Below are 19,331 nucleotides of genomic sequence, written 5' to 3' on the forward strand. Positions count from 1 at the left end.
TTTTAGCGGGTGTTCATAAACACATCACGCATGCTAAGGTGTTCATAAACACATCAAACATGCTAAGCTTACACGTAAAATTTAAATTTAACTCATTTTGATTGATGTAATTTTCGGGCATGCAAGATGTCCGCCATTATTAAGAAGTAGGAACCAATGAAAATTAGCTAAACTTACGAAATTTTGTATTCATAGGTAAAAAAAATTTTGTTGAACTATATTTAGAGGGTAGTTTTTGTTGGATCCGTTTTGGAAAAAGCTTTAAGAAAGTTTAAAGCTTTGATATTATGAAGTAAAATGTTCCCATTACACAATAATACTAATTACTGCAATTATGGTTTCGAATAATAACTGCAGCACTGTGTACAAGCAGGAAACTATGTAATGTAACTGTCGAAACATAAATATTGGATTTATATGGGTGGCTACATATATATTCCAACGTAATATAGATTTTTATTTGATAGGCATTGTACCGGAATAGGCGAGTTGCTAAAAAAAGGAAAATCAAATAATACAGGTTGTTTTGGCAGGTTGCGTTTCTCGAAGATGTATCATTTGGCATACCCTTCTGTATGCAAAATACAGGTTTTAATAATGTAAGTACAGGTAACGCAAGGAGAAAACAGCACACAATGTAAGACGTGGTGGTCCAAATTATGAAAGAGAGACTTGTTGAGCCCTCGGAACAAAGTGTAAATTCTTAATATCTATTATCCTAGTATGAAATACAAACACACTACCTAACATTTTTCTATTCAAGCTTATTTAAGATAATATCTTTGTTATAATATACAATACTATTTTGCTGAGTTGGTTGTTTTCAGAAAGAGCAGCTTGAGAACATAACTTGCCATCTTGATCCCTGATAACTTCGGATCAAGCTCTACATTTCAATGAGCCAAGCATCAAAGGGCTGCCCGCCTACATTTTAAAGAATCAAGCATGAGATAAGTCGGGATTCACAGCCTTCCGTCGCTCAGAGATGACTAAATTGATGGAACAACAGTTCCATTGTGTAACAGTTACTCAATCACTTTCCACGAAGATTCACCTCTAATCAAATTAGGTGTGTCTGATTGTTACATGTCTAACAATAAAATGCAAAGAGATAGAGGGAATACTTAAGGTCAAGTCTTTCACCAAACACAGGGCGTCAAACAGAAAAACGTGAAGAGATAGATGCGGTGGTCAAGGAGACTAGGCACCTCCACACAAACGCCATTACCCACACCCGTGTAGTGATGTTGGCAGATGATCTGTCATTATTTGTTTAACAAAAGACACAAGTTTTCCACCACCATAATCTGATATCTCAGATAGCATCCAGAATCTGATGTTGAGTTGAAATCAGTTGGGAATGAGAAAGAACTATCTAACCCCTCTCTCATTCACCAAGTGCAAATAAAGTAATATATAACTCGAGATCCACCAACTGCTACTATCCAAAGCATAATTTTGTTATTTCGAATATATCCAGCAAGGCCTCGATATATGAGTAAAAGTGTATAATGATCAAGGACATCACTAACATAAATGCAAAGAGATGACAGCATTACTATATAATGTGCTGGTCAAAACTAAGAAAGCCGTTGTCTGCTGTACCAACATACAAAACCTGAATTCAAGCTTATATCCTGGTAATTGGGAAAAACTGAGCTTCTACATATAGCGTCAAATTGCATTTTTCAGTTGCATGACAAAGCTTTAAAGTTTTAAAAGAAAGCAAAATTCAATGATTTTAAGATATTATTGCTCTAAAAAGTATTGAAAATAAATCACCAGTACAGTTCCTAATTTCATAACAACCGCCTGTCATAAATTAGCCTTCACCATTGGGGTCATATATTAAAAAAGATACTTTTGGATGGTAAAAAGACCAATAAGTTCCCCTCATTCACTCTTGAATACATGGCATCCAGAAGAGTGAAAGGGGCATCCAACAGTTTCAGATTCTTTGGTACAAGCTACTGAACTGAACCAAGGGAAGATCAGGGTGCAAATGATGTAATTTAACATCAGACTCGTCAATAGATGAGGCAACAGTTCTATATCGCTGAATTCCCAAGTAAGCACTTGGTTAAAGAGACCAGGTTATACCATGGTGGTGGAATCACTCATATCTGGGAGCAAAACAGCTTCACATCTATAGGGAGTACAGCCTGATTCTCAAAGATAAGGCGAATTGTTTTCATGAACATATCTTAACACCTACTCACCAGAGTCCACTTCAAGATGTTTGCCAATGCGGAAGATGTCAAACTCTGCAAGTACATGCCTTTTTTACTTTGCAGAGCTAGGTCAAACTAAGGAAATTCAGCCATCAGTTTAAGTGATTGATAGTTATCGTTACCATATGCTCTAGCTTAGTAAGGCAGTCTTTTTGCTCCGAATATGGGAAGGTTACTACCTACTACATGAGCTACTGTACAACTAAGATATTACCGCTAGAGTCAATATACAAACCACACCTTGAATAGGTGCGTGCAGCTCATGTATTTTTTCTTGTCCTTCCAGAAAAAAATAGATTATTTTCTGGTTGGTGTTTTGGCAAACTTTAAAATTACGTGATTCGGGACATGTAAGAGGAGTGGGATTTTAGATTAGATCTATAAACCTCTCTGGATTATTTGCAAGAACAGAATTACATTACTTTCTAATTTTATAGGAGATATTATTAATCTTAACGATTAAATTCATAAAATAAACCAAGACAGTATGCATGTTAGAATATTATAGAGTTTAGATTTTATTTAGTAGTTTTTACTCATTTTCAACTCTATATATAATTAAATAACCCTCATATTTTATCCACTAAAGTCTAATATATATCAGGTAGACTATGTTTCGGATTTTAGAAGTCTTAAAATTGGGGACACGGGTACGGGGACACGGCATATCTTACAAATAAACAAGTATGTTAAGTCAGATATCTAAGAATAAAGTAACAACATAACTTAGATTAAAGTTAATTTTCTAAAGAACTTTACGAATTTGGATCTTCTCAACTTTTATATCATTATAGCTTCTTTTAGTCTTCTTAAATATTTATTTTGAATATTAAGTGTGACTAATATTTGCTCAATAAATTGGTCAAAGTGTCCATGTTTCAGTCAAAGGATCCGACACGGAATAAGTGTCGTGTCCGAGTGTCCGAGTGTCCAAGTGTCCGATACGGGTACGGCAACCTAAACAGAAGAGTCGGAGTAACTTAGCAGGTAGATAATATATATTGTAACCATAGAAACTACGAGTCTACAATCATAGCTTCTGTGAAATAAACATGAATGATTGTCGCTAGAACAAAACCAAGCAAAATAAAACCTACATAGGAGTGTAATCACAAGAAAGAAACATCATGCTAAATATATGACAATTCCATCCGCCAATTCCTTTCACTGAAAATAATAATAACAATAAAAATTTAAGAACAGGAACATTGCAAAATGATATTTTAGCAAACGTAAGAGACAGAGGTGCAAGTTCACAAACTATTTTAATGTAGGGATAAGAAGAGTTGAAAGACTTAGTGTAGCAACATCTTAATCTTTCAAACAGAAAACAAGCCTAACCAATTCAAAGGATAACAATCCCTCTCTCTATTGCTTAAGCTCAACTTTCTTCTTCTGCCACAGGCGATCAACTGCACTATCAGCATCTCCCTGTAGAAACAAGAAAATTACAAAATTATAACATGTTGCTGATTTCATACCACAAACAGGAAATTTACAATAGTTTATTATCACAAACAGCCAGGCTAGAGGCGGCCAATGTTACACCATATTTTAGAAAAGGAAACGGAAATGTACTAACCTAGAAAGTACTGATCGTGTTGGTGCACAATAACACTAGGAGCTAAATAAAAAGAAAAAATGGTACTGATCGTGTTGGGTAAGCTTTTCATTCTACTACTACAGCCACATAAAACTGCTCCGTACACACTCCCAACAACTATCTACAAACACGAGTACAATATGGGAGAGTACAATCGTATGAGGTCTCGACTCGGATGTAGTAACTTATTATTATTAATTTTAACAGAACACCAAGCATTATGCACTATAAGATCAAAATATAAGGAACAAGTCTTATATCTCGAAAAACAATTTCTAAACAATCCACAAATACAGCAACAAATTAGGAATATTAGAAATACAACTAAATTTAAACAACGCATTATGATAAAAGGAAGAGGGGGACCTGAGCACGGACGAAACCACAGAGAGCAAAAGTGGTGAAACCACCGGTGTAAACGCCCTTATCATCCAAATGACCAACATTGATTTGAACAGAGGCGTGATCCTTTGACGTAATCAACCGATTCGTAGCAGAACTACAATCAAAATTACATAAATAAATATTAAAACTCAAAATAAGAGATAATAATATAGCAAAATAAAATGCGAAAAAATATGTACCATTTTCTAGGGATGTAAAGATCCATGTTTTGACCTTCATCGTTCATCATCTTGACTGGATAGGCAGGCTTATTGACAAGTAAAGGTGGAGAGTGATGGGCGAAGGGAGCTTCAGAGTTTGATATTATGATAATAATAATAATAATAATAATAAATGGTCTAAACCCTAGCTATGTTGGATAATTTGAGTTCTGAATGGACCAGTTCAAACTCACCCGTTATTCATGGGATTAAACAGAGTATATGATTGTAATTCTTTAATTTTTTTAATCTCATATTTATTTTGTAAAAAATTAGTGAAAGGTTATTCGAAGAATAATAGGCCTTCAAATTATCCAATCCCATGTTTGTTTTGTGAGATTAGAGGATAGAACTATAATCCCTTCTAATAGTTGGTGGGAGAAAATATTATTTATCCCCTCAAACAAATCATTTTTTGAGGGATTATAATCCCCTCGTTTTTATCACATGTGAAACAAATATAGAATTGAAAATTTTAAAATATGAAAATTATGATCACATGGCTTTGGAGGAAGGAGAGTCATCTGCATCAAAATCTGAGGTACATATCCTAACCACCATTGATTTGAATGCTTCATAATATAATGAAATTGTTGAAAAGATGAGTGTAAAAATATTTCACATTCAAACAAGTATGATGGTTGCTATTGAGAAAATGAGTAGGCTGTCGAAAGCGAATGAGAAACTTGAGATTGAGAAACAAGAACTAGAGTTATAGCTTGTTAGTCTAAAAGCAGTTAGACAAGAAAATGAATATCTAAAAAATAAGCTGAAATGTGCAGAGAAAGTAGAAGCTACATCTAGAGACAAAATTAAGAAAAAATTATCTTAAGCTTAAGTCATTTAAAAATGCATCTCAATTGGTTGGTCAATATCATGAAAAAAACAAGTCATGTGTTAACATTGTTGTTGGATTGGACTATGAGGCTGGTGCATATCAAAAGAAAGTTATATTAACATGAAAAAGGAAAGTATGAACAAAGAAGTTCATGTAGTGCTTAAAAATGTGAATGCACCCTTGTTCATAGTCTGTGAGGTGAACTTCAGTGAAGATGAGCTTATCATCAAGGAAGAAATTGCAGATGAAGATGAAGAAAAGAAAAATGCAAAACCTACTCTCAACAATGAATTTGAGAAAAAACCTGAAGCCAGTCCAGTCATCAAGACACCAATAATTGAAATAAAAAATGAAGGCTCAAGAAAGAAATAAAAAAACAAAAATGGAAAGTTATGTGTCAAAAAAACAACAACTATACCTATGTTGTAGATGCTCCCAGAAAGCAGTGTCAAAGATGTGGCTCAACAAATTATCTAACTTATCTTTGTAAATAGGTTGTTAGTGAGCCAAAGTTTGGAGCCTGCAAGTACAATGAAGCTCAAGCTGATGACCCATACTCTTTCTGTGACAAGTTTGATTGCATACCATGCAACATGAAAGTTATGACTAGTTGTCATAAATTGAGAAAAGATCTAAAAGAAGTTAACCCTAGATCTGTGATCAAAGAAGAAAATGTTATTCAAACTATGAAAGTTGTTTCTTTTGATTGTTCAATTCTACTTCTGTTAACTCTATAAAGAAGAAAAAAGTTCCCAACACTGCTTGAGTAGCTAAACACACTTAAAACTCATTCTGCACAGGGCAAGAAGAATAAATTCAAGTGGATCATTGATAGTGGATTCTCCAGAAATATGACAGGTGATAAAACCCTACTATCACAGTTTGAGGAGATGGTTGGTCCTTTGGTGACCTTTGGAGACAACAACAAAAGATTCATAATGGGATATGACAGTTTGATTTTTGGAAATGTTATCATTCAGGATGTAGCACTGGTTGCGGGTTTTGAAGTAAATCTTCTAAGTGTCAGTCAATTTACAGACAAGGGATTCAAGGTTATTTTTGACAAAGAAGATTTCTCAATCACAAGCAAAAAAGACTGATAAAGTTGCTCTAAAAGAAGTAAAGAAAGAAATCCTATTTATTGCAGACATGAATTCAGCAAGAAAGGACAAGATATGTTGCTTTTACACCAAGACATCAAGTGAGCAAAGCAAACTCTGACACAAGAAGCTCTCTCACTTAAACTACAAATCAATCAATACTCTTGTTAAGAGAGAATTGGTGAGAGATATGCCAACTTTGAAATTTGCTCAAAATAAAGTTTGTGAAACTTGTCAGAAAGGCAAAATGAAGAGGTCAAGTCACAAAAGCAAAGTTGTGAACTCCATTAATGCTCCACTACAACTCATTCATATGGATTTATTTGGTCCTGTGAATGTCATGTCCATCTCTAAGAAGAAGTACGACTCCTCAATGTACACTTGGGTGGAATTTATGCATTCAAGAGTTGAAACTCCACACATTATCATTGAACACATAAAGTAGATTGAAAAGCAAGCTGAATATCAAAATTCTGTCAAAAGATTGAGGAATGACAATGATACTGAATTCAGAAATGCAATACTAAGTAAATTCTGTAAAGACAAAGGCATTACTCAAGAGTTTTCTGCTCCAAGAACGCCTCAACAAAATGGTATGGTTGAAAGAAAGAACAGAACTCTAGTTGAAGCTACAAGGACAATACTGCAGGATGCCAAGTTTCCGACCAGTTTTTGGGAAGAAGCTGTTAACACAACATGCTATACTCAGAATAGATATTTGGTGAACAAAAATAATTACAAGTCACCCTCCTCAATCATGTCAAAAAAGGAAGCCTGCAGTTAAGCATCTTCATGTGTTTGAAATCAAGTTCTTTGTGTTAAAAGAAACTCTGAGTATATGTTGGGAAATTTGACTCCAAAGTATTTGAAGCTATTTTTCTTGGATATTCATTGGAAATGACTGCTTGCAGAGTTTATGTTCTAGAGCAAAATAAGTTAATGGAGAGCACAAATGTGACATTTGATGATGACAAGTATCCTGGCTTGGAATGCATTGATGAAAATGAAGCCGACGCTTTGAAATTTGATAATCTCAACCTTGACAATGATTCTGAACAAGAAGTTGAAAAAATGCAGATAATGGAGCAGAAGAAGTAACAAGTGAACCAGTGAACTCTGAAAATGAGAATTCATCTCAAGAAAGAAGCTTACCTAAATTTGATAGCACAAATTCAGGGGAAGAAAGAATTGATGGTTTTGTAAGTCATGCCAACAATAAAAAAAATAAAGACAATTCTAGTCATTAAAATCATCACATCATAAAATGGGAAAGGATTGATACAAGGGATACTATAATTGGTGATCATAATGCTGATGTGAGGACTAGAAGTGTCACTGCAAATGAATGCGTACATGCATACTTTCTGTCTCAAATTGAGCCTAAGAAAACTGAAAAAGCTCTACTTGATCCTTATTGGATAACTGTTATGCAAGAAGAACTAAATCAATTTGAAAGAAATAAAGTTTAGGAATTTGTTCTTGCACTAAGAAATAGAAGCATCATTGGAATAAAATGGGTGTACGGGAACAAAATGGATGAAAATAGTGTTGTAACTAGAAACAAAGCAAGACTGGTTGCCAAAGGCTACTCACAAGAAGAAGGGATTGACTATAATGAAATCTTTGCTCCATTTGCATGACTTAAAACAATAAGGATTTTTCTTGTATTTACTTGTTAGGAGTGTATGTGCATTAGTTTGATGATATGTTTAACAAAATACTTAAGTAGAAATTTAGTGTCTGTAGCCTCAACGGATAAGACCACTTTGGCTATCCGTTGATGGTGTAGCTTTACTTAGAAATAAGTCTAGTGTTGTAGCATGTTTCAGTCTCTGCATTTAAAATGTAATTCTTGGAAGTTGAGAGAAACTATGAGTCATGTTGACTGCTAGATGATATGCAGATAGGAAGGCCAATTGTAAATACTTCATGCCTTGTAATTTTGTATAAGTGAAGTGGTATCAACGGATGACTTAAAGACCTTCAACGGATGAGAAGCTAAGCTTCAACGGATGTCTCTAAAGCTTCAACGGATAAAGTCATCAATGGATAACATCCTTCAACGGATGAGTGCATCAACGGATGAAAGCTTCAACGGATAACATCCTTCAACGGATGAGTACATCAACGGATGAAAGCTTCAACGGATGTTCTGATGATTAGCCGTTGATAAGGGGTAGTTGTACCTTCAAACAGAGGCACATGGGTTGATAGAGACAACTGAGATGTGGTAGCCGAATTTCAGGAACAACAGAAAAAGCAGCCGTTCTTCTTTAGTACAAAGATGCAATAGTCAACAAAGTACTGGAGTGAACAGGAAAAGAAGCAAGTGAAGATCTTATTTTATTACTGTATTTTATATTGTTCTTCACTTGTACACTTGGTAATATATAAACCAAGTAGAAGCTAGTAATTAGAAGAGAGATTTTCCAGAGCTGTTTAGAAAAATATTGAGAGAAAATTCATCTAGTTTGTACTAGGATGCAGCTGTGATCAACATTGTTTAATCACAGATTTTCTAAAATACCATCTCTGGTGGAACAACAAATCCACCAGAAAAGTTTTTAAGGTCTGTTGTGTTCTTTACATTTGTGCTTGAATATATATCTGTCTGTATTAGCTTAAAGCAATTCACACACTTGTTCTTCTTGAACACACAACTTTCATAAACTGCTCAAAACTTGAAAAAGTTTTGAGATTTACATTCAACCCCCCTTCTGTAAATCTCATTGTTAGTCCACTAGGAATAACAATTGGTATCAGAGCAGGCTCTTGACATACAAAGAGTTTAAAGATCTTGGAATCTAACAAAGATGAGTAAGAAGGATATTGGAGTAAAGATCCCAGTTCTTGACAAAGACAGTTATCACCATTGGAAGGTGAAAATGCACCTTCATCTACTCTCCCAAGATGAAGGTTATGTAAACTGCATTGAGAATGGTCCTCACATTCCCCACAAAGTAGCAACAGTTGCTACAGCCACAGTTGCTGTTGGTCAATCCATTCCAAAACCTAGAGCAGAATGGACAATGGAAGACACAGAAGAAGTCCACAAGGATAAGAAGGCTATGAACATTTTGTTTAATGGTCTTAACATGGATATGTTTGATAATGTGATAAATTGCACAACTGCCAAAGAGGTTTGGGACACAGTTCAACTACTGTGTGAAGGTACAGAACAAGTGAAAGAAAACAAAATGCAGCTTCTCATTCAACAGTATGAATACTTTCATTTTGAAGAAAATGAATCTTTAAATGAAACATTCAATAGGTTCCAAAAGCTGTTGAATGGACTGAAGCTGTATGGAAGAGTGTACCAGGTGAAGGATTCAAATCTTAAATTTTTAAGATCCTTGCCAAAGGAATGGAAACCCATGACTGTCTCCTTAAGAAACTCTCAAGATTATAAGGACTTCACTCTTGAAAGATTGTATGGAATCTTGAAGACTTATGAACTAGAGCTGGAACAGGATGAGATATTGGAGAAGGGGAGAAAGAAAGGAAATTCAGTTGCATTGGTAGCTGAAGATGAGAGGAAATGCAGACAAGAAACTGCAAGATCTACATCAAACTCCAAAGATGGTATAAGAAATCAGGAATCAAGCAAGGGGAAAGAGCAAGTTGCTGAAAATGAAGACAACTCCAGCCAAGATGACTCAGATGGTATTGATGAGCATCTTGCATTTCTGTCCAGAAGATTTGCAAAGATGAAATTCAAGAAAAACACTAGAGCCACTAAACCTCACAAAAACACTGTGGACAAATCCAAGTTCAAGTGTTTCAATTGTGGTATAAGTGGACACTTTGCAGGTGAGTGCAGAAAGCCAACTTCTGAAAAGAAGAAATTTGAACAAGTAGATTACAAAAAGAAATATTTTGATCTACTCAAGCAAAAGGAGAGGGCTTTCATTACTCAAGAAAGGGACTGGGCAGCTAATGGAGATGAAGAGGATGAAGATGTGGAGTATGTCAACCTTGCTCTCATGGCTGATTCTGAAGAAAATGAAGTTAGTTCATCAAGCAATCAGGTAATCACTACTGACTTAACACAGCTTACTAAAGAAGAGTGCAATGATGCTTTTAATGACATGTCTACTGAATTATATCATTTGCGTGTGTCTCTTAAATCTCTTGCTAAAGAAAATAGTAGGATTAGAGAGAACAATCTGTTTTTAAGTAATAGAAATGCTTTGTTAGAAGATAAGATGATTGACCTAGAGAAAACAAAGTTGCATTGTATATCTGTTGAAAATGAACTAGCTGAATCTGTTAAGAAAGTAGAAATACTTTCCAATCAATTAGAGAAAGAGCAAGAGGTGATTAAAGCCTGGAAGACATCTAGGGATGTAAGTGCTCAAATTGCTAAGGTCCAAGGAATTGAATCATTCTGTGAAACTGCCTGGGATAAAAATAAAAAGAAACTGGAATTAATTGATGGGCTGTCAACGGATGTGGAATCAACGGATGATGAAAGTTATCCGTTGAAGGAAGAAAAGGAGCATCCGTTGAAGGTTCCTCAATCAAAACAGGCAGATGTTTCTAAAAGAGAGAATCTAAAGAAACTCAACAAAAAGTTTGGTTCAACTTCAAAGAACTTTGTCAAAGAAGAAGCAAGCACATCCAAAGATGTCAGTAAGGTGAATGTAGGGCACATGACCTTAGAACAGTTAACTAATAGGCTCAAGATGGTTGAGGATAAAAAGGAATCTAAAAGAAAATCCAACAGAAATGGGAAGGTAGGAGTTAATAAACACAACAATTACACACCTGATAGGTATGCTCCTAGAAAAAGCTGTATGCATTGTAGTAGTGTTAATCATCTATCTGCTAATTGTAAATCCATTAAGAAGACTCCCATAACTGTACCCTCTTCTATGCCTAATATGTCTGCATCACCTCTGCATGCTATGCCTGTTATGTCTCAACAAAATCCTTATGCACATTTTGTAAACATGCCACATTTTAACAATCCTTATCTTGCTGCATTTAGTATGCCTCAAATGCCATACAATATGCCCATGTGGAATAACATGTTTGCACAATCAATGCCTAATAATTTTACAAATGTGCTAAATGATTCTGTGACTAACCCTACACCTCAACCAACTACATCTAAGACCAAGGTTGACTCAAACTTACCTAAGTCTAAAGATGCAGGAGGAATGAAGTCTAGGAGAAAGGCTAACAAGAATGGACCCAAGGAAACTTGGGTACCAAAATCAAATTGATTGATTTTATGGTGTGCAGGGAAATGGAAGAAATCTATGGTACTTGGACAGTGGTTGTTCAAGACACATGACAGGAGATTTCTCCCTGCTCACAGAGTTCAAGGAGAGAGCTGGCCCTAGCATAACCTTTGGAGATGACAGCAAAGGGTTTACTATGGGATATGGCTTGATTTCAACAAGGAATGTCATCATTAATGAAGTTGCATTAGTTGATGGTCTCAAGCACAATTTACTGAGCATCAGTCAACTATGTGATAGAGGGAATACAGTTTCCTTCAATTCTGAAGCCTGTGTTGTCACTAGTAAGAAAGACAACAAAGTGGTTCTAACTGGAGTTAGAAAAGGAAATGTGTACATAGCTGACTTCAACTCTACAGATGCAGAATCCATTACTTGTCTCTTCAGCAAAGCAAGCACAGTTGAAAGTTGGCTATGGCACAAGAAGCTATCTCACTTGAATTTCAAGACAATGAATGATCTAGTCAAAAAGGACTTAGTTAGAGGAATTCCTCTAGTTGAATTCTCAAGGGATGGTTTGTGTGATGCTTGTCAGAAAGGCAAACAAAGGAAAGCATCATTCAAAAAGAAGCTTGAAACAACAATTGATGAACCATTACAGCTGCTACATATGGATTTGTTTGGACCAGTCAATGTATTGTCTATTGCAAGAAAAAGATATTGCTTAGTGATTGTAGATGATTTCTCAAAGTTCTCATGGGTCTATTTTCTTGGATCAAAGGATGAAGCAAGTGAAATCATTATCAATCACATCAGGCAAGTCAACAATCATCCTGACTTGAAGGTTAGAAATATCAGGAGTGACAATGGAACTGAGTTCAAGAATTTGACATTAAGGCTGTTCTGTGAAGAAAATGGAATCATGCATGAGTTCTCAGCTCCAAGAACACCTCAGCAAAATGGGGTTGTTGAAAGAAAGAACAGATCTTTAATTGAAGCTGCCAGAACAATGCTTGAAGAATCAAAGTTACCAACATATTTCTGGGCTGAAGCTGTTAATTGTGCCTGCTTCACTCAGAACATTTCTTTGATCAATCAAGCTAAAGGCATGACTCCTTATCAGTTGTTCAAGAGAAGAAAACCAACTCTAAACTTTCTTCATGTCTTTGGATGTAAATGCTTTATACTGAGGAATCAATCTGACCATAAAGGGAAGTTTGATGCAAAGGCTGATGAAGGGATATTTGTTGGTTACTCAGCTGGAAAATCTTATAGGGTCTACAATCTAAGAACCAACATTGTTATGGAATCTGTGCATGTTGTGTTTGATGATAAAAAGATTGATGGACTAACAGATGAGGGACATAATGAGAGACTCAAATTTGACAACATTGAGATATATTGTGATGATAGTGAAGAGGAGACTGATGGAGATGACACTTCAAAAGGGATTCAAAACATGCCCTTGGATAATGCACAAAATACTGCATCCGTTGATAGAGGCAATGCAGTATCCGTTGAAAGACATAGTGCATCATCCGTTGAAGTACAAAATGAAGCATCCGTTGATCATAGTTCATCAACGGATAATCGATTTACATCATCAGTTGATAGAACTCCAAGTTCCCTGCAAAGGACCAACAACTCAGGGGGAGTTTCAACTAGTCAACACTCTGTCTCACATCATGACAACACTGAGGCCACCTCATCTAGAGCACATCTTCCACCACAAAGGAAATGGACCAAGAATCATCCCTTTGAACTGATCATTGGTGATGCATCATCTAGAGTGCAAACAAGAAAAGCCACTCAAGATGAATGTCTGTATAGTAGTTTTCTGTCTCAGGAGGAACCTAAGAAAGTGGAAGAAGCTCTATTGGATCCAGATTGGATATCAGCTATGCAGGAAGAGCTGAACCAATTTGAGAGAAACCAAGTATGGAAGCTGGTACCCAAACCAAAGAACAAGAGTCCTATTGACACAAAGTGGGTATTCAGAAACAAGATGGATGAAAATGGCATTATCATAAGGAATAAAGCCAGACTGGTTGCTAAAGGCTATTCTCAGCAAGAGGGAATAGATTTTGATGAAACATATGCTCCTGTTGCAAGACTTGAAGCCATCAGAATATTTCTAGCCCATGCAGCCCATGCCAATTTCAAAGTCTATCAAATGGATGTCAAGAGTGCATTTCTAAATGGGAAATTAGAGGAAGAAGTCTATGTAAGTCAACCTCCAGGATTTGAAGATCCAAATTTTCCAGACTATGTGTATTATTTGTTGAAAGCACTCTATGGACTGAAGCAAGCACCTAGAGCCTGGTATGAAACCTTATCAAAATTTCTTTTGGAGAATCACTTCACTAGAGGTACTGTTGATAAAACTCTCTTCTTTAGGGATGTTAATGGCTCTAGTATACTTGTTCAAATTTATGTAGATGACATAATATTTGGCTCTATAGATGATAAACTTTGCAAAAAGTTTGCTAAGCTAATGCAAAGTAATTATGAAATGAGCCTAATTGGAGAACTAACCTATTTTCTTGGTTTACAAGTTAAACAAGTTAGTGATGGAATTTTCATTAGTCAAACTAAATATATTTATGATCTTTTAAAGAAGTTTGACTTAATGGAATGTTCATCTGCAAAAACTCCCATGGCCACTGCCACCAAACTTGAATTAAATAAGACTGAAAGGTCTGTGGATATTACAAGTTATAGAGGCATGGTTGGTTCACTTTTATATTTAACTGCTAGCAGACCAGATATAATGTTTGCTACATGTCTATGTGCTAGATTCCAAGCTGATCCTAGGGAGTCTCACTTAATTGCTATCAAAAGGATTTTCAGATATCTCAAGGGTACACCAAAGTTAGGTATTTGGTATCCTAGAGAATCTGGCTTTGATCTAATTGGTTATTCAGATGCAGACTATGCAGGTTGCAAAATAGATAGGAAAAGTACAACAGGCTCCTGCCAATTCCTGGGAAACAAGCTTGTATCATGGTTTAGCAAAAAGCAAAATTCAGTCTCTACTTCTACAGCTGAGGCTGAATACATTGCTGCTGGAAGTTGCTGTTCTCAAGTGTTATGGATGAGGAACCAACTCCTTGACTATGGACTTCATGTTGATAGAATTCCTATCTTTTGTGACAACACAAGTGCCATAGCCATAACAGAGAATCCTGTGCAGCACTCAAGGACCAAGCACATTGATATCAAGTACCACTTCATTAGGGAGCATGTCATGAATGGTACAGTGGAACTACATTTTGTTCCAAGTGAACAACAAATTGCTGACATATTTACCAAGCCACTTGATGAATCAACATTCACAAGATTGGTAAGTGAGCTAGGTATGCTTAATTACTCTTAAAATTCATGTCTTTATTGCAATTTGAATTGAAGCCTGAAATATATTAGTTGCTAGAACAAATTTGACTTTTAACATAGTTTATTCCATCAACGGATGTTCCCTATCCGTTGAAAGTCAAAATTGCTCTATCAACGGATAGTCATTATCCGTTGAAAGACAAATACATTTCTGGATTTTTTATCCGTCAACGGATAAAACTGAAGTACCTTTCAACGGATGACAATTTGCCTTATCCGTTGAAATGTCACATCAATCGATTCAGGTGTTTAACAGCCGTTGATTCTATTCTCTTAACCGTTGATACTCATACATACATCTGTATGTATTGGTTTTAAAGGTAGTTTTTAGAATACTTACAGTTTATTCTTAAACGGCTGAAATTCACTAACGCATATTTATTGATAAATCTTTCTTTTATATTTTTGTTTATTAATTTGAGAAAGCATATAAGTCCTTCTGATTGTTCATTTTTACTTTACGCTTTCTTGAAATTTCAAGCATTTACCATTTTCTCTATGCAAAAACTTCAAGTTATTCTCTTCAATTTCTACTCACAACAATGGCACCAGTCGTGAAGATTATGTCTCAATCTGGGTTCATCTATGAAAAGAACAATTTCATAGCTTTGGTAGCAAAGAATGAAGCCCACTCAGACTATCACAAAATGATGGACTTCATCAAAAACTGTAAACTTAGCTATGCAATGTTGGAAGCCCCAACAATTTTCTGTGAAGTAGTTGAGGAGATTTGGACAACTGCTGAGTTCAACTCCATGGATATGACTATCTCCTTCACTCTCAAAGGTAAAACTCACTGTATTAACTGTGATGATTTACAAGCATGTTTTAAATTGCCTGAGAACAATGCCATGACACCACACACTGATAGTGATGTATCCAGCATGTTAGATTCCATAGGTTATTCTCTTAACTCTGCTAATTTAGGGAGTATTAGAAGAAAAGGCCTTAGGAAAGAATGGAGTTTCCTTGGGGATGCCTTTATAAAGGTTTTCTCTGGGAAAATTAGTAATTTTGATGCCATAACTTCATCTCTGGTTAATATGCTCTATATGCTTGTTTCTGATAGGTATTTTAACTTTAGCAACTATGTGATGCTAGAATTAGGTACTAGATTGGGTAACAAAGCTAATAGACCTAATAACATCTATTATGCTAGATTCTTTATGTTATTGGCTAACCATGTTGCTGAAGGTTTAGTCATAATCAATGAGAATAATAAACTCAAGTGCTGGGCACAAGAGAAAAGAGTTCTTGCAGACTTGAAGAGAATGGATCTTAACAGCAGTGTGCCATTGGTATATTTACCAATCATGAATGCACCTCAGGTAGGTGAGGTAATTGCTTCTACAACTCCTACTTCTTCCAACCTCTCTATTTCTTTATCTTCTAGTGTGGCCATGAAATCTGTGATGCCCCAACAGATTTCTACCAAGGTCACCAAAACTAAACTTTCAAAATCCAAGACAAAGAAATCCACCTCTGTTGTTTCTCAAAAGACAATAGTTGTAACACCAACTATTAACCCTGAGGTGAGTGAACAGGGTGTGAGTGGTGAGGGGAGGGGTGAACATCAAAGAAACCCCCAGGATAAGGAAGGAGAGTTGAGTGCTTCCCAAGCTAGCCAAGCCACAGTTTCTCAAAAAGCTGTGGTGGTTGAAAAGGTATCTAGCACATCCCTAGTAGCATCCTCCCAAAAGGATGTTACTATTGAAAATAGTTCCAAACCAGGAACACAGAACAAAAGAGGGAGGGACACTAAAGCCAAACACTCACCAACAAAAGCCTTTATTAGAAGAAAGAAGGCCAGAACCCAATCTTCTACACAGGGTGCACACACTGCACAGATACATCCTTCTGTATCTATGCCTTCTCAAACTCAGTTTGATGTGATTCCAATAAATGTGGAGTCACAGCCCCATTCTCTCACAATAATCACACATCAATCACCAAACACTTCATCACCATCTCTGGATGTGGATATATTATTCCCATCAATTCCTGATTCTCCCTCTTTACAACTCAGGGAGAAGCCCCACTCAAATACAGGTGATCATCATCTCTTAGATGATTTGTTGGATCACCCGCAAATTCTTTCAGATATAATTGAAGGATCTGTGTCACCACATCTCAAATCAATCTACACAGATTCAACAGTTATATCACTTTCGATTTCAACTTCTTTTCCTTCTTCAACGGATATCACTCATCCGTTGACAAGTGGTTGTTCTTCAACGGATAAGCTTAACAGCAGTTATCCGTTGATAACATCAGTTTCACCTTCAACGGATATTCCACATCCGTTGACAGTCTCTACACAAATAACTGAATTAATTCCAAGTGTAGAAGACATGAATACTGTGCAATCACTCTTAGGATTGAGGGAAGGGAGTGACAATTTGAGTGAGAGGCTGGGTTGCTCCCAGGCAAAAGGAGAGATTGAGAGCTCAAAAATGCATGCTATTTCTTCCAGCATGGCAAAAGTAAGTGAGTGGAGTACCACCTTAGTAGGTGAAGGTGAGGGAGTGAGTTGTGTGAGCCAGGGGGAGCCCCTGATGCAAGAACATAGAGAAAAAGAGAGAAAAGCAGGTACAGTAGATACAAGGGTGGAACCAGCCATTGCTAATGAGTCAATGATTGTGGATGATGCTAAAAAGGAAAGACAATTTCAGCAACATTACAAAGCTGTAATTGATAACATTTCCTTGGATGCTGACACTTTTACTCATCCTGTGACAGCCTATCAAATGTTGGCTACTCAGGGCAATGAGGAGGCACAAAGGTCACTACATCTAGTGCACACAACAGAATCTCTTCAAAGGGATAAAGCTGCCATTAACAAAATGCCTTCTACAGCTGGTGAGCCATCTGAGGAATTTGGAGCAAATTCTGATGATGATGACTCTATTTCTTTTGATGGAAGCATGAACCTAGGGGGAGATGAAGGCCCTAGTTCAATTCCAAATCTACCTGAATGGGCCTTGACTAAGGAGTATAGATCAGGGGAATTCAATGTCTCTTTAGTCAAACAAATCAACACTATTCAACAGGCCATTCAGAATACTTCACATGCAAGTATCAAGACTATCCTTCAAGCTCACCTGGACTCACTGCATCTCATGAAGCTGCAGCAAGTGAAGCAGAATCTGAGTATGAATGATCTCAGGAAGGATATTGCTGACTTGAAAACCTATACTTCAGACAAATTGGATTCAGTCATGCCCTATGGTACATTGCAAGACTTGGTTTTGAGATTGAAGAAAGAATCTGTTACTGAAAAACGGTTGGCCAAGTTAGAAGACAGAGTTCAAGTTATTGAAGATTCTATGGCCACCATTCTTCACAATCAACAATCTCAAACCAGTCTCCTAATGCAGCTGGCAAAAGCACAAGGCTTGACCCCTCTCCTTGATGATAACAAAAAGGGGGAGAGTAAAAGGGAAGGGGAAGGAGAGCCATCTACAAAAGTCAACATATCTAAAGTGCTAGTTCCTGCCATCACTACTTCTCCAATCATTCAAATCAAGGGCAAGCCTGATGGAATTGATTTGATTCAGCTAGCAGCAGCTGAAATTCAAGTGAAAGAGCAAAGGAGGAGAATTGATGAAAGGTTGCAACTGTTGTTTGGTTCTACACAAGACAAATCAACATCTGTGAAATACAGCACAAAAATTGAACCAATCAACATGGAGCTCATGCCAGTAGGGAGTCATAAGGATGGAGAAGCTTCTTCCAAAGAACTACAAGCTATAATTCTCAAGCCCAATGAAAGATCCAATAAGGACTCAACAAAGAATCCTTTAAAAGAAGTGGACTTTCCTCCTCCAAAAGCTGATGAGAACAAGATTTTAGGCAGGAGTATTGCTTATCTCAAAGAGACCATGGATGAGGCTGTAAGGAGAAATAGAGCTATTATCATTAGAGAGGGAAAGAGCATATGTGTGATGCAAGGACATCCCAAATTCTCAATAGCCAAGAAGGAAGAAGCCAAGCAATTAAAGGCTGACAAAAGAGCACAAGCAAAGCTTGAACAACAGCTAAAGTCAGGTCTAGTTGAAAAAGAAAAAGGGATTGAAGTCAGGGGTGAAGACAAGACTACAAACCTAGATGAGGTTTTAGGGAGTATATTTGGTGAGAGTGTGGAAGAAAGAGAGGAATGGCAGAAGGGAAACAGAAGAAAGGCCAAGGCACATAGAAGGAGTGGAGATAACACTGAAGTAACCAAATCTATATCTAAACCACTACCTTCCATACCTGAACCCCTTGTTGCTGATCCCACAATAAACATCCATGGTGAACCAATCATTCCAAAAGAGGAACCTATTGATTGGGACACTATCAAATTGCCTACCTTTCTAACCACTCTTCCACTACC

At 36.5% G+C, this 19,331-nt stretch overlaps 1 protein-coding gene across 3 annotated transcripts; it reads right to left on the reverse strand.

The window, feature by feature from the left end:
- Positions 1–666: 666 nt before the first annotated feature.
- On the reverse strand, positions 667–4,612 carry LOC141679920 (small ribosomal subunit protein eS21y-like). 3 transcript variants are annotated; one of them, XM_074486281.1, is made up of 4 exons: positions 4,419–4,612; positions 4,201–4,333; positions 3,573–3,662; positions 667–924 (listed from the first exon to the last, which is right to left on the reverse strand). In XM_074486281.1, exons 1-3 carry the CDS (start codon positions 4,466–4,468, stop codon positions 3,600–3,602), a joined length of 246 nt encoding a protein of 81 aa, XP_074342382.1. In that variant the 5' UTR covers positions 4,469–4,612; the 3' UTR covers positions 667–924; positions 3,573–3,599. The 3 variants fall into 3 exon arrangements, with proteins under 3 accessions (XP_074342382.1, XP_074342381.1, XP_074342380.1); XM_074486280.1 differs by lacking the exon at positions 667–924 and adding an exon at positions 3,279–3,398; XM_074486279.1 differs by lacking the exon at positions 667–924 and having other exon boundaries at positions 3,400–3,662; positions 4,419–4,608.
- Between the last annotated feature and the right edge of the window lie 14,719 nt (positions 4,613–19,331).

The sequence above is a fragment of the Apium graveolens genome, chromosome 8 (assembly GCF_009905375.1).
Source record: "Apium graveolens cultivar Ventura chromosome 8, ASM990537v1, whole genome shotgun sequence".
In the NCBI taxonomy this organism is placed as follows: Eukaryota; Viridiplantae; Streptophyta; class Magnoliopsida; order Apiales; family Apiaceae; genus Apium; species Apium graveolens.

Coding starts and splice junctions, on each gene's coding strand:
- LOC141679920 (XM_074486281.1), bottom strand. CDS start 4,468: ATGATGAACGATGAAGGTCAAAACATGGATCTTTACATCCCTAGAAAA. Junction 4,334..4,418: donor CTTTACATCCCTAGAAAATG/GTACATATTTTT, acceptor TTTTGATTGTAG/TTCTGCTACGAATCGGTTGA. Junction 3,663..4,200: donor GTGGTTTCGTCCGTGCTCAG/GTCCCCCTCTTC, acceptor TTGTTTCTACAG/GGAGATGCTGATAGTGCAGT.